The sequence below is a fragment of the Oncorhynchus clarkii genome, chromosome 8 (genome assembly GCF_045791955.1).
Source record: "Oncorhynchus clarkii lewisi isolate Uvic-CL-2024 chromosome 8, UVic_Ocla_1.0, whole genome shotgun sequence".
Classification (NCBI taxonomy): Eukaryota; Metazoa; Chordata; class Actinopteri; order Salmoniformes; family Salmonidae; genus Oncorhynchus; species Oncorhynchus clarkii.
The window spans coordinates 28,930,305-28,950,957 of record NC_092154.1 but is presented as its reverse complement, the minus strand read 5'-3'; the positions used below and the strand labels follow the sequence as shown (position 1 = coordinate 28,950,957).

Here is a 20,653-nt window from a genome sequence, read left to right as displayed (position 1 = left end):
TTGACAGAGTTGTAAGCCTTGGCCAGGTCAATGAATACGGCTGCACAGTATTGTTTCTTATCGATGGAGGTTAAGATATCGTTTAGGACCTTGAGCGTGGCTGAGGAGCACCCATGACCAGCTCTGAAACCAGATTGTATAGCGGAGAAGGGGCTGTGGGATTCGAAATGGTCGGTAATCTGTTTGTTGACTTGGCTTTCGAAGACCTTAGAAAGGCAGGGTAGGATAGATATAGGTCTGAGCAGTTTGGGTCAAGAGTGTCCCCACCTTTGAAGAGGGGTGATGACCGCAGCTGCTTTCCAATCTTTGGGAATCTCAGAAGACACAAAATAGAGGTTGAACAGGCTAGTAAAAAGGGTTGCAACAATTTCGGCAGATAATTTTAGAAAGAAAGGGTCCAGATTGTCTACCCCGGCTGATTTGTAGGGGTCCAGATTTTGCAGTTCTTTCAGAACATCAGCTGACTGGATTAGGGAGAAGGAGAAATGGGGAAGGCTTGGGCGAGTTGCTGTGGGGAGTACAGTGCTGTTGACCGGGGTAGGGATAGCCAGGTGGAAAGCATGGCCAGCCGTAGAGAAATGCTTATTGAAATTCTCAATTATAGTGGACAGAGTTTCCTAACCTCTGTGCAGTGGGCAGCTGGGAGGAGGTGTTCTTAATCTCCATGGACTTTACAGTGTCCCGGAACTTTTTTGAGTTTGTGTTGCAGGAAGCACATTTTTGCTTGAATAAGCTAACCTTGGCTTTTCTAACTGCCTGTGTATGTTGGTTTCTAACTTTCCTGAAAAGTTGCATATCACAGGGGCTGTTCGATGCTAATGCAGAACGCCATAGGATGTTTTTGTGTTGGTTAAGGGTAGTCAGGTCTGGAGAGAACCAAGGGCTATATCTGTGCCTGGTTCTAAATTTCTTGAATAGGGCATGCTTATTTGAGATGTTGAGGAAGGCATTTAAATAAAATAACCAGGCATCCTCTACTGATGGGATGAGGTCAATATCCTTCCAGGATACCCGGGCCAGGTAGATTAGAAAGGCCTGCTCACTAAAGTGTTTCAGGGAGCGTTTGACAGTGATGAGTGGAGGTTGTTTGACAGCTGACCCATTACGGATGCAGGCAATGAGGAGGTGATCGCTGAGATCTTGGTTGAAAACAGCAGAGGTGTATTTAGTGGGCAAGTTGGTTAGGATGATATCTATGAGGGTGCCCGTGTTTATTGCTTTGGGGTGGTACCTGGTAGGTTCATTGATACTTTGTGTGAGATTGAGGGCATCAAGCTTAGATTTTAGGATGGCTGGGGTGTTAAGCATGTTCCAGTTTAGGTCACCTAGCAGCATGAGCTCTGATAGATGGGGGGGAAATCAGTTCACATATGGTGTCCAGAGCACAGCTGGGGGCAGAGGGTGGTCTATAGCAGGCGGCAACGGTGAGAGACTTGTTTTTAGAGAGTTGGACTTTTAAAAGTAGGAGTTCAAATTGTTTGGGTACAGATCTGGATAGTGGGAAAGAACTCTGCAGGCTATCTCTGCAGTAGATTGCAACACCGCCCCCTTTGGCCGTTCTATCTTGTCTGAAAATGTTGTAGTTAGGGATGGAGATTTCAGAGTTTTTGGTGGTTATTGAAAAATGTAAACATGATATTGAATTATATTATATCAATTCTTTTTTATCTTGCATTTTTTTATATATATATTGTTGAACATAAACCCTATGGGCTTATCAAAGTTCCAGAGTAGCATCTCTGCTACTTTTACAATTTTGATCCAATTTCTAAACATTACCAACAGAGTGAACATGAAAATAGATTCAAAATGGTCACCCTCAGGATGTGCAATGATTCAAATAAAAGGAGGTCTATGATTGGTTATATTGCCTAGTATGCCAGTTGCTCTGTATAAAGTGGGCCATAGCTTGGAATAGGCACTGGAATAGGGACTGCAGGGAAATATTAAGCCTTGGTGGGACAGCTACACAGTTTGCCAAGGACTTAGCTAGATCTAGGTGACACTATCTCTCACTTACTTTATATAAGATACTGGGCATATATCCTTGGTGTGACACCACACCCACAGAGAACAACTGTCCCCACAGAGCAGCACTGCTCTACAAAACAGACCCAGATTTGCCCTGAAGCCGATCATGAGGACTCAAAACTGTGCTTTTCAACACCTTTAATTAATTAATTCCATGACATTTGCTGAAACGCATTGGTTTTAACAAAAAAATACATATTTTTCAGCCAAATCTGCCATTGTACTACCAAGAGTTGCCGAATGTCTTTTCATCTTCTTTAAGCTCCTTTTATACAGTATAAAGGATATCAGTGAAAGGTACTGATGAAAACTCAAATTGAAGTCTGTTTTTTTATGGTATATATGAGTTCACCAGATCCAGTTTCCTATTTAAACTCGCAGTTTATTTAGCCACACTGTATTTAAATAAAAAAAAAGGCCCTTATGGAATCATATTTCTTGACATAACACTACCTCAAGCCCTTAATTAAGCAAAGCCTGTCTCACCTTATTGCTTTATAACCGTCACTCACCCGTTCAGTAACCTTGGCTCCAGTGGCGAGTTTAGAGTTAGCTGCCAAGCATTTGTTAAGTTGCACATGGAATTGTATGTAAATGAGAGTTGGGGTTATTTTCATATAAATTCTGAAAGTTAATTGAAATGTCGATTTAAGAATTTAAAATGTCACTTTCTCATTCATCTCCTGAATTGACTGAATTGACTCCAACCCCACGCCATAGTTGAGGTAAAATGTATTTACTCTAATTTCCTGCCTACGTCGGAATTAGAATCATAAAATGTTCATTATGTGTAAGACCAGTGTCCAGACATTGAATGTTTGAGCATTGTGAAGTTAGTATTTACACTTTTGTATGGTGTATCAATACACCAAGTCACTACAAAGATACAGGCGCCCTTCCTCACTCAGCTGCCAGAGAGCAAGGAAAACGCTCAGGGATTTCACCATGAGCGCAATGGTGATTTTAAAACAGTTACTGTTTAATGGAAGAGATAGGATATAACTGACAATGGATTAACAACATAGTATTGTGGAGTAACGACAAACATAAATTACAGAGTAAAAAGAAGGAAAAGCATGCATCCTTGCAATAAATCACTAAAGTAATACTGCAAAAAATTTACTTTTGTCCTGAATACAAAGCGTTATGTTTGGGGCAAATCCAAGATAACACATCACTGAGCAACGCTCTTCATATTTTCAAGCATGGTGCTAGCTGCATCATGTTATGGGTATGCGTGTCATCGGCAAGAAATAGGGTGTTTTTTAGAATGAAAAGAAACAGAACAGAGCTAAGCACAGACAAAATCCTAGAGGAAAAAACTTGGTTCAGTCTGCTTTCAAAAAGGCACTGGGAGACAAATTCACCTTTCAGCAGGACAATTACCAAACACACGAGGCCAATCTATGGCAAGACTTGAAAATGGCTGTCTAGCAATAATCAACAACCAACTAGACAGAGCTTGAAGAATTTTGAAAATAATAATGTGCAAATATTGTACAATCCAGGTGTGCAAAGCTCTTAAAGACTTATTCAGAAAGACAAAGACGATTCTAACGTATTGACTCGGGCTTGAATACTTATTTATTAGAGATACTGTATATTAGTGTTTTATTGTCCGATGTTAGAATTTTTCTTCCACTTTGGCATTACAGAGTATTTTGTGTAGATCGTTGACAAAAAATGACAATAGAGCCCCACAGTAGAGGTGTCATAATACACATAAAACCTAGCGATCAAACAGGGAGATGGTTCCAATTGTTTTTCCACTATTCATTGGAAAAACTATTGGAACCATTTCCTTGTTTGACTGATAGGTATTTTGACTCATACTGTGGTACTCTGTTAAATCTATTTTAGTCAAGGGGTGTGAATACTTGCTTAAGGCACTGTACTTAGGTATTATTATATTTCCGATCACGAGTATCATCCGATCAACTGTCAATTTACAGATACGATTATGAATATGAGTGAGTATGGCCAGGTCGGCACACCCTTAATGAAGAGTGCCTTCATCCTCCTTATATTTTTATGATGTTACATATTTGTATTGTTAACTTCCTCTCCTCCTTCCCGAAGACCCTTGCCTGTACATCCCTCGTTTCGCCCACATGCTGGAATTTGGGGAGAAGACCCATGAGGTGTCCATGACTGCACTGCGCCTACTACAGAGGATGAAGAGGGACTGGATGCACACGGGACGCAGGCCCTCTGGGCTGTGTGGGGCAGGTACGTTGGTTGCCACGGGGATGAACTTTAGGACGTGGCCTGACCTTTGGAGTGACCAGTCTCTCCACCTGAAGGTCTTGATCGGCGCAATTGTCCTTATACAAGACTTCCTGTCCAAAAGTGCCAGCATAACACTTTTAAAAAAGACAGGTTGCTAGAACCATAGATTCAACTGTCTTTGTGACTGAAACATTGGTCTTAACATTGGGCTCCCAATTGGCACAGTAGTCTAAATTGTAAATTGTCATTGTAAATAAGAATTTGTTCTTAACTGACTTGCCTAGTTAAATAAAGGTTAAAAAATACATTTAAAAAAAGATTGAAGTGACCGTTAATAGTTCTTTATGAAGGTGCTGTGGGTTATGAATGTGCTGTGGGTGACAGAGAAGCAACAGTCATGAAAAGCTGTAAAGCCTACTCAGTACCTAGCCTGGAGTCTAAGAACACAGTGTTCAAAATTTAACAGCTTGAGACCCCTCTGCCCTCAAACCCCTAAAGCAGTGCATTTAAGCTTCTATTCTATTCTGCGCTGTGGAGTCAGCAATATCCCATAGTTTAGGAATAAATAGCACAACAAGCTTCCTCCTCAAGTGTAAGGTTCAGCTCTTCAAACCCCCCAACCACTACTGCCACCCGCCTTTCCTCCCAAATATTTGCTGCCTACTGCGATATCTAAATAATTCATAATTTATTCATTAATCATTCAAAGTATTTGGAGCAAAGGAGGGGAAGTTTAGACTAGGACACATGGCTTTAAATGGCTTCTGTCCTCTGGGGTGGAAGATGAGCTGTAAACAGAAAAGCCTTCTCCTCTATCCGTGAGGTCTGTTCAGATATAGAACAACAAAAGTGTGCGCAAGTGCAACGCGGTGATGGCACAACAGCCTCTTTTGTCTCTTCACGCATGGAAACAAGTGATTGGGTCTAGCCTACTTATTGCAGTCCCAACCAGTGTGCACAGAACATTAGGGTATAGATACTGGTTCACTGGTAAAAAGTACTAAGCATGTACAGTTGAAGTCGGAAGTTTACATACACCTTAGCCAAATACATTTAAACTCAGTTTTTCACAATTCCTGACATTTAATCCTAGTAAAAATGTTCTGTCTTAGGTCAGTCAGAATCACCACTTTTATTTTAAGAATGTGAAATGTCAGAATAATAGTAGAGAGTATGATTTATTTCAGCTTTTATTTCTTTCATCACATTCCCAGTGGGTAGCATTGCCTTTGAATTGTTTAATTTGGGTCAAAAGTTTTGGATAGCCTGTCACGAGCTTCCCACAATAAGTTGGGTGAATTTTGACCCATTCGTCCTGACAAAGCTGGTGTAAGTGAGTCAGGTTTGTAGGCATCCTTACTCGCACACACTTGTTTCAGTTCTGCCCACACATCTTCTATAGGATTGAGGTCAGGGCTTTGTGATGGCCACTCCAATACCTTGACTTTGTTGTCCTTAAGCCATTTTGCCACAACTTTGGAAGTATGCTTGGGGTCATTGTCCATTTGGAAGACCCATTTGTGACCAAGCTTTAACTTCCTGACTGATGTCTTGAGATGTTGCTTCAATATATCCGCATAATTTTCCTACCTCATGATGCCATCTATTTTGTGAAGTGCACCAGTCCCTCCTGCAGCAAAGCATCCCCACAACATGATGCTGCCACCCCCGTGCTTCACAGTTGGAATGGTGTTATTCGGCTAGCAAGTCTCCTCCTTTTTCCTCCAAACATAACAATGGTCATTATGGCCAAACAGTTCTATTTTTGTTTCATCAGACCAGAGGACATTTCTCCAAAAAGTAAGATCTTTGTCCCTATGTGCAGTTGCAAACCGTAGTCTGGCTTTTTTCTGGCGGTTTTGGAGCAGTGGCTTCTTCCTTGCTGAGCGGCCTTTCAGGTTATGTCAATATAGGACTCGTTTTACTGTGGATATAGATACTTTTGTTACTGTTTCCTCCAGCATCTTCACAAGGTCCTTTGCTGTTGTTCTGGGATTGATTTGCACTTTTTGCACCAAAGTACGTTCATACTACGTACTATTGTTTGTACAGATGAACGTGGTACCTTCAGGCATTTGGAAATTGCTCCCAAGGATGAACCAGACTTGTGGAGGTCTACATTTTGTTTTTCTGAGGTCTTGGCTGACTTTTGATTTTCCCATGATGTCAAGCAAAGAGGCTCTGAGTTTGAAGGTAGGCCTTGAAATGCATCCACAGGTACACCTCCAATTGACTCAAATGATGTAAATTGGAGGTTAAAAAACTAGTTTTAATGACTCCCACCTAAGTGTATGTAAACTTTCGACTTCAATTGTATACCAAGTGTAAACACTGCATGAAAAACAAAAGCTAAAACATGACACTGTCCCTATTGACAATTATGCTAATACTCAGACCTGAATCCTTCCTTTGCCCTTTTTAGCTTTCAATTGTATTCCCTCAGGTTTTTTTTGTTGGGAGCAAACATTTCAGTTAGTCAAAATGTAGGCTTAAAGTCCTACATCAATCTAACGAAGTGAGTCTAGCGCACAGTAGAAAAAGTAAGGTCACACTTCATGTGAAGGGTACTGTGCCTACACAAGGACTTCATAACACATTCATAACCCATGCATACAGCATTTATAAGAAGTACATAAAGATTTTGTCATGTGTTATGGACAACCTCTGCTGCGACATGCTAAAGACTGGGCCGTTGTGTAACTTCTACACCTTTCAAAGGAGCATATTGATCAAGACAAGCATTCATTTTATTAATGCTGGCTAAACATAGCGGAGGCGGCGCACAGGGAAGAAAAAACGTGTACTTGCAGAACAGGTAAAAGCGATGAGCGGTATGCCAGTGTAGAATGTCACTGGTGCAGAAACTATTGAGTCAAGTTGAGACCCATTTCCAATACCAATAGTGTCTTTGGAAGTTACACAACCCAGAAATATGGTTTATACAGTGTGTGTGTTTATTTGATTGTGTTTTAGGTAGTATACACTTTTTCTGAATAGCTAATAAAAGTGTGCGTGTGGACGTATGCACGTGTGTTCTTCTGTGGGTGAAAAAGAGAGGTGTGTGTTGGTTGATCACTGTGTAATCCTCGCTTCTTCCCCAGCGCTGCTGGTGGCTGCCCGGATGCACGAGTTCCGCCGCACCGTCAAGGACGTGATCGGAGTGGTGAAAGTGTGCGAGGCCACACTGAGGAAAAGGTACGAGCTAAGAGATGAGGAGATGAGAGATGAGGGCATGTCTCTGTCATGGCTGGAATCCTATTCTGGACAGGGCTCATATCCTCTCGCTAGCCACCAAACCTTCACTAGCCTACTGTAGCTTAGTAGATCCCATCATGTTGGCAAATGCAGTTTGGTCCATTGAAGACTGTTGGTAAAGCCTATGCTTTCCCTAACCCCGCACCCTAACACATACACTGCTAGATGACCACGCAAGCTCTGGGGTTATGGTTAAATTAAGGCTTGAAGTTAGTGGTAAGGTTTGAGTTAAGAAATTGATTTTCAGAGTTATTTATTGCTTTTATTTGAATGTAACAAGAGCAAAATACAAATATTTCAGCTGTTAGGCCATCATCAGTGTGTATAGAGAAAAGGTCTTCATCCGTCCTTTGTAACTTGACCAGATAGTGACACCTTGTAACGTCTGTTGTCGGGAGAAGGAGAAGACCAAGTTGCAGCGTGGTAAGTATTCATAATACCTTTTAATCAATACGAATACTTGAAAAAAAAAAAAAAACGACAATCGAACAGTTCTGCAAGGTGCAATACACAAAACAACTACCCAAAAACACAGGTGGGAACAGGCTACCTAAGTTATGGTTCTCAGAGATAACGATTGACAGCTGCCTCTGATTGGGAACCATACCAGGCCAAACACATAGAAATACAACACACAGAACAAAACAGACTGAAAAACAAATGCCCACCCCAACTCACGCCCTGACCAAACCAAAATAGAGACAAAAAAGGAACTAAGGTCAGAACGTGACATAACAAACCTCCCCCCAAAGGTGCGGACTCCGGCCGCAAAACCTGAAACTATAGGGGAGGGTCTGGGTGGGCATTTCACTGCGGTGGCGGCTCTGGTGCGGGACGTAGACCTCACTCCACCTTAGTCTTGGCCCACTTATGTGGTGCCTCTGGTGTGGGGACCCTTACCGCGGGCCCCGAATAGGAGGGAGACTCTGGCGGCGCCGGACAGGCGGGAGACTCACCAGGCTGGGGAGACATACAGGCGGCCTCTTCCTTGGCCGAGGCACCGGATGCACTGGGCCGTGTAGGCGCACTGGAGGTCTCGAGCAACGAGCCTGCACAACCCGTCCTGGTTGGATACCCCCTGTAGCCCGGCAAGTGCGGAGAGTTGGAACAGGCCGCACTGGGCTGTACTGGCGAACCGAGGACACCGTGTGTAGGGCTGGTGCCATATAACCCGGGCCGAGGAGACGCACTGGAGACCAGATGCGCTGAGCTGGCTTCATCCCTCCTGGCCTGATGCCCACTCTAGCCCGGCCGATTCGAGGAGCTGCGATGTAGCGCACCGGGCTATGCGTGCGCACTGGGGACACCATGCGCTTCACCACATAACACAGTGCCTGCCCGGTCAACCTCTCGCCACAGTAAGCACGGGGAGTTGGCTCAGGTCTCCTACCTGACTCCGCCAATCTCTCCGTGTGCCCCCCCAATACATTTTTAGGGCTGCCTCTCGGGCTTCCTTGCCAGCCGTGTTCCCTCATATCGCTGGCTCCCTTTTCCTGCTGCCTCCGCTTTCCTGGCTGCCTCCACCTGTTCCCGTGGGAGGCGATCCCTTCCAGCCAGTTTCTCCTCCCATGTGTAGGCTCCCTTCCCGTTCAGAATGTCCTCCCATGTCCATTCCTCCTTTTTACCACGCTGCTTGGTCCGTTGGTGGTGGTTAGTTCTGTAACGTCTGTTGTCGGGAGAAGGAGAAGAGCAAGGTGCAGCGTGGTAAGTATTCATAATACCTTTAATCAATACGAATACTTGAACAAACAAAACTACAAATGAACAGTTCTGCAAGGTGCAATACACAAAACGGAAAACAACTACCCACAAACACAGGTGGGAACAGGCTACCTAAGTATGGTTCTTAATCAGAGACAACGGTTGACGGCTGCCTCTGATTGGGAACCATACCAGGCCAAACACATAGAAATACAACAAACAGAACAAAACAGACTGAAAAACATAGAATGCCCACCCCAACTCACGCCCTGACCAAACCAAAATGGAGACATAAAAAAGGAACTAAGGTCAGAACGTGACACACCTCTCCTTCTGTTGTCAAGATTGACAGAGTTCGAGGACACTCCCACCAGTCAGCTGACCATCGATGAGTTCATGCGGGTGGATCTGGAGCAGGAGTGTGACCCACCCTCTTTCACTGCTGGACAGAGGAAGGTCAAGATGCAGGCGGTACGTTATCTGACTCTTTCCAGGCATTGGCTGGCTTGCCCTGTCAATCATATCTCAGTGCATTTGATTTGCACAGAAGCGTGGCCCGAATGGAAGGAGTTGACACTTGATTTAGAAACTTTTAGTTGCATGGCGTGACTCGTTCAGTTTTTACCACAAACGTGGATGAGAAGTAATCTGGTATGTGACCAGACTGCCAGTTTCCATATCAAGTGTCAACTCATCCATCCAGAACATGCTACTGTGCAATTCCAATACACTTCTGAAAGCACTATCCGTAAATCTGCAATTGACTGAATCCCATCAATAGTTTTTGTTCACTTTGACTCTCCCTTACCCCATTTTAGCTTGAACAAGAGTTAGCCAAAAAGCTGGATGAAGTTCAAGGTATGTTTGGTTTATATTGTGGTAATAGGTAGCCTCAGCGCAGTTTTGAAACTTTAAGTCTGTGAGCATTTTTGATTAGATCTTTGAGCATTTTGTATGTAAATAACACTCAAAAATCTCATCAAAATAATTGTGATATAAAATGTAATGTAAATGAATGTAAAATGTCATAAAATGCATGCGATCAACTAGGTCACTGTAGGATTGAGAGAATTGTAAATGTGAAAACAAACAATGTAATGTGAAGGGTCATCTCAGTTTCACTGTCTCTCTACCCCTGCAGGTGAAATCAGTTTGTATCGAGACGAGATCGAGACGGAGCTGGAAAACAGCAGGCCAAAGCTCAGAGGGATCTACGCTGCCTATGCCAAAGAAATAGGTGTGTGTGTGTGTGTGTGTGTCTGTGTGCCCACTGCCTTTAGTGTGTTTTTTTTACTAACTCAACAAGAAGCACGTCTCTGTGGCTTCTGTCGTTTTTTTAATCAAGGCGACGCTGTAGGTCAGTTCTGACAAGGTGCTTCATCAGTGTCATGAGGTCACACTTTTGCCCTTTGAAAATGGCAGGCGGAGAACTGCGGATGATTGTCATTTTGAGTTCTCTGAAAAGAGCAGCGTGTGTGTGTCTAAAGTACAGCTACGCACATAACACCTATGTGACTCAATCCCTGAATATGTGTATGTACTGTATATATCCCCAAGACCCATCCTCTCCACTCTGACCCTCAGACCCGCTGGACGAGGTGCTTTCTCAGGCCTCGTGCTCCAGCCCCAGGGAGGTGGACCCCGAGGAGGACGAGGAGCTGGAGGCAGTCGCCCAACACCTGAACCAGGACTTCCTCTGCCAGGTCATCCAGGGCGAACAGCAAGGGCACGAAAGAAGGGGAGAAGGAGTGACAGAGGAGGCACCCCCTCCACATCCACCACCCAGAGGAGGGCCCTCCCTAGCTTCCATCCTGGGTCCCTTGCCTAGCGCGGCTAGCCTGGGGCTCAGTGAGTCCATCCATGAGTGCATCGCAGAGGACAAGGACAGTGGTGAGTCCAGACTACATTGCCAAATCAAATCAGCTCCATAGTGTTTTGGTAAATGCACAATTGCTCATATCACTTCCATTGATTGTTCTCTAGCAGTGGCTTATGTTAGCTGGAGTTTGTGGTGGCTGTTTAAAGAAATACTTAAGGATTTGGCCATTTTCTTTATCTACTTCACCAGAGTCAGATGAACTAGTGGATACCATTTTTATATCTATGTGCAGTATGAAGGAGGTAGAGGTAGTTTTACCCATAGCAGATACCCATAGACTTCCAGTCATTACTTTAATGCTACTTACCTAGTGCGCTAACGCTAGTTAGCAACTTCCTTCAAATTTCACGAAGATACATAAAAATGGTGTCCACGAGTTCATCTGGGGAAGTAGATAAAGGACCTCATTGCCAAAATCCCAAAGTATCCATTTAAAGAAAACTGAACCATGGATTTTAGTTTCTCCAGGCCCATAGACTACTTTCAGGGTAAGGAACCATCTAACATCAAATTAAAATCCTAAACTTCCCTTTTAACCATGTAATAACCCAAGATTACAGTGCGTGTCGTTACCCCTAACCATAATCGTCCGGGAAAACCTTGAGCTGTGTTTGAGTGATATTGTGAGTCCACCCCCAAACTGCTAGTAATACCAGTGTGCAAAACTTTTGTGTTGTCACAGTCAGATTGTATACTGGTTGTGAAAGGACATCATTTAGATGTATTTTTTGTGTGTCTATCAGCATGACGTTTTGGTCAGAATCTCCTATTGAGCACTTGTCAGTCAAGCGATCACCAAATCTCTCTCTCTCTCGCTCTCTCTCTCTTTTCTTAATAACTGCCATTTTGGCCTCAGAGTTCTCCCCACACACCCCTCATATCAGTCGCGGGTTGAGGGGTCATTCAAACACAACTTAAAACACTCTACCCACCATACCCACTGACTCCCCTATAGCCCTGACCGCATTTGACCACCCGGCACAGCCAGAAGAGGACTGGCCACCCCTCATAGCCTGGTTCCTCTCTAGGTTTCTTCCTAGGTTTTGGCCTTTCTAGGGAGTTTTTCCTAGCCACCTTGCTTCTACACCTGCATTGCTTGCTGTTTGGGGTTTTAGGCTGGGTTTCTGTACGGCACTTTGATATATCAGCTGATGTACAAAGGGCTATATAAATACATTTGATTTGATTGATTTTGATTTGACCACATGCCTTAATTTGGCTTAAGAGGGTTCTATATTTTATTTAACATACCGGATCAATGATGTGAGCAAGTGAGTGCCGAGCGAAAAGCTCTCTGGCTCTCTTCTCCCGACTGGATGGATAAAGGTATAACGGCATTCCTCCTCCTCCTCTGAGAAGCGAGAAGGATCGGAGGACCAATGCGCAGCGTGGTAAGTGTCCATAACGTTTTATTTTAAGATATAAACTGAACACTATGAAAATACAAAACAATAAACATGACCGAAACCGTGTGGCAACACACACACACACACACACACACACACACACACACACACACACACACACACACACACACACACACACACACACACACACACATGGAAAACACACACACACACACATGGAAAACAAACACACACACACATGGAAAACAAACACCCACAACTCAAAAGTGAAACCCAGGCTACCTAAGTATGATTCTCAATCAGAGACAACTAACGACACCTGCCTCTGATTGAGAACCATACTAGGCTGAACTCAAAACCACAACATAGAAAAACACACAGACTGCCCATCCCAACTCACGCCCTGACCATACTAAATAAAGACAAAACAAAGGAAATAAAGGTCAGAACGTGACAAAAGGTATTAACTCCAGCACATCCCCTAGCCTCACTTAACCAATCAATATGCCCACCACCTCTCTCTGTAGCTGCTTCTGAAATGGCACCCTATACCCTATGAAGAGAATTGATGGGGTTAAGTCTGAATTTCTTGAGGTACAAAAAGGTGTACCACAGCGGACGATTTTGGGACCTGTTCTCTTCACTATGTATACTTCACAATGTATATATACTGAACAAAAATAAACGCAACATGTAAAGTGTTGATCCCATGTTTCATGAGCTGAAATTAAATATCCCAATTTAAATAAATATCCCAATTTTCCATACACACTAAAAGCTTATTTCTCAAGGAACTGTCACGCCCTGACCTTAGAGATCCTTTTTATGTCTCTATTTTAGTTTGGTCAGGGCGTGAGTTGGGGTGGGCATTCTATGTTGTGTTCTATGTTTTCTATTTCTGTGTGTTTGGCCGGGTGTGGTTCTCAATCAGAGGCAGCTGTCTATCGTTGTCTCTGATTGAGAACCATACTTAGGTAGCCTTTTCCCACCTGTGTTTTGTGGGTAGTTGTTTTCTGTTTTGTGGGTCTGCACCAGACAGAACTGTTTCGGTTTTGTTCGTTCTTTTTGATATTTCAGTGTTCAGTTCAAATAAAAGGTATGAACATGTACCACGCTGCACCTTGCTCCTCTCCTTCCAACAGCCGTTACAGGAACGGATGCCTCACAAGTCCTCAACTGACAGCTTCATTAAATAGTACAAAAAACACCACTCAACGTCAACAGTGAAGAGGAAACTCTGGCGATGCTGGTCTTCTAGGCAGAGGTCCTCTGTCCAGTGTGTGTTATTTTGCCAATCTTTTATTGGCCAGTCTGAGATATGGCTTTTTCTTTCCATCCCTTAGCCAGCATCCCGGAGTCGGCTCTTCACTGTCTTCACACATAATTTTCCATCCTCATGATGCCATCTATTTTGTGAAGTGCACCAGTCCCTCCTGCAGCAAAGCACCCCCACAACATGATGCTGCCACCCCCGGGGTTCACGGTTGGGATGGTGTTCTTCAGCTTGCAAGCCTCCCTTTTTCCTCCAAACATTACAATGGTCATTATGGTCAAACCGTTCTAATTTTGTTTCATCAGACCAAAGAACATTTCTCCAAAATGTACTGCACATGTCGTCATGTGCAGTTGCAAACCGTAGTCTGGGTTTTGGAGCAGTGGCTTCTTCCTTGCTGAGCGCCTTTCAGGTTGTGTCGATATAGGACTCATTTTACTGTGGATATAGATACTTTTGTACCTGTTTCTTCCAGCATCTTCACAAGGTCCTTTGCTGTTGTTTTGGGATTGATTTGCACTTTTCGCACCAAAGTACGTTCATCTCTAGGAGACAGAACGCGTCTCCTTCCTGAGCAGTATGACGGCTGTGTGGTCCCATGGTGTTTATACTTGCGTACTATTGTTTGTATAGATGAACGTGGTACCTTTAGGCATTTGGAAATTGCTCCCAAGGATGAACCAGGCTTGTGGTCTACAATTTTCTTTCTGAGGTCTTGGTGATTTCTTTTGATTTTCCCATGATGTCAAGCAAAGAAGCACTGTGTTTGAAGGTAGGCCTTGAAATGCATCCACAGGGACACCTCCAATTTACTCAAATGATGTCAATTAGCCTATCAGAAACTTCTAAAGCCATGACATAATTTTCTGGAATTTTCCAATCTGTTTAAAGGCACAGTCAACTTTGTGTTTGTAAACTTCTGATCCACTGGAATTGTTATACAGTGAATTATAAGTGAAATAATCTGTCTGTTAACAATTTTTGAAAAATTACTTGTGTCATGCACAAAGAAGATGTCCTTACCGACTTGCCAAAACAGTAGTTTGTTAACAAGAAATTTGTGGAGTGGTTGAAAAACGAGTTTTAATGACGCCAACGTAAGTGTATGTAAACTTCAGACTTCAACTGTATATTGTTTTATTGTTTATTATTCAGGGCGAATTTGGAAAAGGTTTCAATATGTCTTCCCTGTTAAAATTAAAATAAATATAACATTTAAAAGTGAACTACTTTTGACCAGAGCCCTATGGCTCCTATTACTCCCTGGTCAAAAGTATTGCACTTCAAGTGCACTACATAGGAAATAGTGTGCCATTTGGTACAAAACCTCTCTGCCTCGGTTTCAGCAGCTCAGTGAGGCTGGGCTGGGCTGATATTATCCTGACCAGTGGTCACACTTGTCATAAATCTTCATTAATCTGCAGGGCGCTATCCCAAACAGAGTCACTGGAAGTTCAGGTTGAATTTTAAAGGCCTGTCTCATAGGGTAAATTCTACTGTTATTTAAACCCTATGTTATTATTATGGAACAAGACAAGCATAGAGTATTATTTAAACATTTCGAAATGATATGAAGGATTCCCATTTTACCAAATTATTATTTAGATACCAAAGCATTGATCGTGTACAATATCCAACTTCGACAGATATTACAAGTAAGCATTTCAGTGTAAGGTCTACTACACCTGTTGTATTCAGCACACTGTGACTAATAACATTTGATTTGATTCATGGATGGTTGTTTGCCAACCCTTGTTCTGACAACCTTATTTTGAAGCCCTAGTATTTCTCCTTGATCTGTTGACCAATCCATAAAATGCTTTTATTGGAGCCTTATCGTCAGTGTTCTTTGAGATTTGGTAGGGGGATTGTGTTGGCAAACATTAACAGAACGTTTAATCGGTGCCCTTGCATTAATCCCTTGAAGAGGGGAATGAAGTGCACAGATATTTATATTTAGGAGTTCAGCGAGCCAATGCTAACTAGTGTTAGCGCAATGACTGGAAGTCTACCAGAAACACTAGCATTCATTCCCAAAATATGCTGGATACTGAGAGCCAGCGTTTTCACACTTCCTAGGAGAAAATGCCATTGGCTATTAGTGAGGATGATTCATAGTAGACTATAAATAATGAAATACACAGACACCTTAGACATTTAAGGCATATGGGCCGAATTCCAAATGTGACACTGCCTCACCCATTGGCCAATGTTGACCACATAAATGGACTGCATTAATCATAGGTTACATTCCATATGGCACCCTATTCCCTATATACAGTCCACTGGAAGCCAGCAGAGTGTGCGGAGGGAACACACAAACATTCTAGAAACATTGTACTAATGACTTTCAGAGGAATCCTATTCTATTTACATTGGGCAAATATAATGATATCATATCGCATTACATTATACAACTACAGTCGTGGCCAAAAGTTTTGAGAATGACACAAATTTTCATTTTCACAAAGTCTGCTGCGTCAGTTTGGATGATGGCAATTTGCATATACTCCAGAATGTTATGAAGAGTGATCAGATGAATTGCAATGTCCTTATTTGCCATGCAAATGAACTGAATCCCCCCCCAAAAAAAATTCCACTACATTTCAGCCCTGCCACAAAAGGACCAGCTGACATCATGTCAGTGATTCTCTCGTTAACACAGGTGAGTGTTGACGAGTACAAGGCTGGAGATCAATCTGTCATGCTGATTGAGTTCGAATAACAGACTGGAAGCTTGAAAAGGAGGGTGGTGCTTGGAATCATTGTTCTTCCTCTGTCAATCATGGTTACCTGCAAGGAAACACGTGCCGTCATCATTGCTTTGCACAAAAAGGGCTTCACAGGCAAGGATATTGCTGCCAGTAAGATTGTACCTAAATCAACCATTTATCACATCATCAAGAATTTCAAGGAGAGCGGTTCAATTGTTGTGAAGAAGGCCATTTATGTGTGGGGTTGCTTCTCAGCCAAGGGAGTGGGCTCACTCACAATTTTTCCTAAGAACACAGACATGAATAAAGAATGGTACCAACACATCCTCCGAGAGCAACTTCTCCCAACCATCCAGGAACAGTTTGGTGACAAACAATGCCTTTTCCAGCATGATGGAGCTCCTTGCCATAAAGCAAAATTGATAACTAATTGGCTCGGGGAACAAAACATCGATATTTTGGGTCCATGGCCAGGAAGCTCCCCAGACCTTAATCCCATTGAGAACTTGTGGTCCATCCTCAAGAGGCGGGTGGACAAACAAAATCCCACACATTTTGACAAACTCCAAGCATTGATTATGCAAGAATGGGTTGCCATCAGTCAGGATGTGGCCCAGAAGTTAATTGACAGCATACCAAGGCAGATCGCAGAGGTCTTGAAAAAGAAGGGTCAACACTGCAAATATTGACTCTTTGCATCAACTTCATGTAATTGTCAATAAACGCCTTTGGCACAAATGAAATGCTTGTAATTATACTTCAGTATTCCATAGTAACGAAAATATCTAAAGACACTGAAGCAGCAAACTTTGTGGAAATGTATATTTGTGTCATTCTCAGAACTTTTGGCCACGACTGTAGTGGACAACTTTTGACCAGAGCTTTGACCAATAGGTCATAGGGTGCGATTTTAGACGCATGCCTAGTTCTGTGAGTGTAAAGGGACCCTTGGATGGTATTGTAGAACATTGATTGGCGTTTGATGGGTTGTGTGCGAAGCCTTTAGTCCAATCAATTCCTTCAGATTAATTGGGGACTGATGTTGACCTTCTTTACACTTTTCTAGTCCATATAAACTACCTAGTCATTTTCCTACAGTTCTGCTGCTTCCTTTTGACTATGTAGGCTACATTGTAGTAGTTTGTCCTATAATTAAATTGTGTTTAATGTGAATAAAAACAGTATTCAGGCTAACAGCATCATTATCAGGGACAAGAGAAAAACACCAAGTTATCTTTCTTTGTGATAGTATGATATTATTGATTTGGAGAAATTCCACATTCATTGAAATGGTATGAGAAGTGTGCATGAGATGTGAAATAGAATGTTATAGTAGTAGATCATTGGTCAGGCTTTGCAGATCCTCACAGCTGCTCGCCTCTTGACCCGACCCTCTTTACCCCTCTACCCCTATTTGACCTCCCATTTCCTTCTCCACTTGGCCACTGTCGCCTGTCCAAACAAACTGGCTCATATTTCCTTGAGGCACCCAAACACACTTCTTAATTACAGTAAGCCTAGTAAAAAGCTAGCGCTAGCATTACTAGCACGCTTCCTGAATACAGGAACCCTAATAAAATATTTAGCGCACTAGCACTACTAGCTAACATGCTCCCTGAATACAATAACGCTAATTAAAGTCTGTGATGTGAAATGTAGTTGGGCTAGCGTTCTTTATAGGTTGCTAGCTAGCTGGTAACGGTAGCTATGCGGAGTGGATGGATATTATTCATCGTTGTCCTTGTGCCTGGGAAGCTGAGGGGTGTGTCTCGAATGGCACCCTATTCCCTATATTGTGCGCTACTTTTGACCAGGACCCATAATGCTCTGGTCAGAATTAGTGCACTATATAGGGAATAATTTTGGACAGAGCAGAGAGGCTGGAGGGAAAGCTTCTTTGGAAGAGGCTCAGGCCCCAGGACTCGTAAACATTGGGCTTTAGTGGCTTTAGCAGAGATAAATCTCCCCAATCCCACACACACACAGAAATATAGGCGTGGGCTCACTGGCTCAGCGTCCTGCTCATTTAAAACCCTGCCGTGTATGTGTCGGTGATAATGTGTTGGTGTTATTTATTTAATTAATTATTTAATACAATACAAAACATACACATACAAAAGACAACATACAGATGCACACAAACATCAACAACATCACACCTGCCCAGACCCACCTGTTCCCACCTCTATCTCCACTGCCTGCACTACTTCGCCACGTCCTCAAATTGCACCATTTTGTTCCTCTCCAACCCTCACGCTCTTTCAATATTTAGATAATGAAGCATATGATCTTTCCATTGACTTAACGATGGAGGATTGGTTGATTCACAGTTTTTAAGTATGCTTTTTCAAGATAATTGACAAGAAGAGTATTGTCCAAGCCATTGCGTATCTCACTGCATGTCTTGAAATATGCAGACAGATGGATTAAAGTAGATTTACATTGTAATACTTCTGACAGCCAACTTTCTAACTCTGCCCATAACTTTTGGACCTCATAGCATTCCCATAAAGTCCAAAAGTGAGTGTGTCTGCTCAGGTATTTGCCTAAAAGTGTGTGTGTGTGTGTGTGTTGTTTGTGTGGCATTATATAAATCTGTGCCTCCCTGCCTGTCTGTCTCCGCATTATCTGTGTGTGTGTGTGTGAGGTCTACTGGGCACCCCCACCCCCCTCAGTCTTTAAAGCTGACAGTCCGGGGCCATCTCTCTGCAGGCTGTGTGTACAGTGGCTCCCGTGGACTCCATTTTATTTCCAGTCACCCCAGCATTCTGGCACCACTAAGTGCATCTGCCCTCAATAGGCGCTCCGTGATGAGCCAAAATGACCGATGATGTGACGACCTCCTTCGAACCCAGTGCCTATTTAAAGCAGTCCCACTTTCCCAAGGAGAGGACGCCGCTTTTAACTCCCCAGAGGCATCTCCCTCAGAATAAAGTTGTAACTAGTTCATGCTGATGTCATCAAAATGTCTCTTCATACTAGATCTAAACAGAAGTATCTAGCCTAAATACAGGATAAGGAGAGACCTATTCCCCAAACTAGAGCAGCGGCTGTTCACCTGACTTTGACGGCGCTAGCCAGATATAGGATTATCCAGTAAATCCAATCCAAGACCAGTGGTTATATTGGTTATGGTTATATTCTGCAGGGTTTGAGCAAACTTGTCTTTTGTTGTAGACTGTTTTTAAAAATGAGGTTTGGCATTAACTTTATGTGAACTCTGCCATTTTGAACAAAAATGCTAAACTCAGGGCTGAGTTTAGCAGAATTTACCTCACAGACAAGCCGTCTCTGTGAATTACAAACCTCGCTTGGTGGTGTATTGCAACGTGGGTTTGAGGCTACGGTTGCCAATCCTTCCGATTCAGCCTGAATTTTCTTTCTTTCTTTCTTTCTTTCTTTCTTTCTTTCTTTCTTTCTTAGCAAACAATTCATTTTTATTGGAATCACATAAACAACACAATCAATCAATATTACGGTACAATTGCCCAACCCCTCCCACACCCCACTTCTGAGCGTTTCTTCCATTACCCCCAATGAAATTATTATTATTTATTTTTTTCACCTTTATTTAACCAGGTAAGCTAGTTAAGAACAAGTTCTCATTTGCAACTGCGACCTGGCCAAGATAAAGCATAGCAGTTCGACACATACAACAACACATGGAATGAACAAACATACAGTAGAAAAAAAGGAAAACAAAGTCTATATACAGTGACTGCAAATAAGGTCAAATAAGGGAGTTGAGGCAATAAATAGGCCATGGTGGCGAAGTAATTACAATATGGCATTTAAACACTGGAATGGTAGATGTGCAAAAGATGGATGTGCAAGTAGAGATACTGTGGTGCAAAAGGAACAAAATAAATAAATACAGTATGTGAATGAGGTAGATAGATGGGCTGTATACAGATGGGCTATGAACAGGTGCAGTGATCTGTGAACTGCTCTGGCAGCTGGTTCTTAAAGCTAGTGAGAGAGATGGGAATCTCCAGCTTCAGTGATTTTTGCAGTTCATTCCAGTCAGTGGCAGCAGAGAACTGGAAGGAAAGGCGACCAAAGGAGGAATTGGCTTTGGGGGTGACCAGTGAGATATACCTGCTGGAGCATGTGCTACGAGTGGGTGCTGCTATGGTGACCAGCGAGCTGAGATAGGGCGGGGCTTTACCTAGCAGAGACTTGTAGATAACCTGTAGCCAGTGGG

At 42.9% G+C, this 20,653-nt stretch overlaps 1 protein-coding gene across 2 annotated transcripts in view; it reads left to right on the top strand.

The window, feature by feature from the left end:
• Positions 1 to 20,653, top strand: part of LOC139415235 (BRF1 general transcription factor IIIB subunit b) — a 131,077-nt gene that overhangs the window by 51,659 nt on the left and 58,765 nt on the right. For both annotated transcript variants that reach the window (XM_071163165.1, XM_071163167.1), the window contains exons 7-12: positions 4,111 to 4,260; positions 7,362 to 7,455; positions 9,561 to 9,687; positions 10,035 to 10,074; positions 10,358 to 10,453; positions 10,801 to 11,106. In XM_071163165.1, the coding sequence (XP_071019266.1) occupies positions 4,111 to 4,260; positions 7,362 to 7,455; positions 9,561 to 9,687; positions 10,035 to 10,074; positions 10,358 to 10,453; positions 10,801 to 11,106 (813 nt within the window). The remainder of the gene's footprint in view (positions 1 to 4,110; positions 4,261 to 7,361; positions 7,456 to 9,560; positions 9,688 to 10,034; positions 10,075 to 10,357; positions 10,454 to 10,800; positions 11,107 to 20,653) is intronic.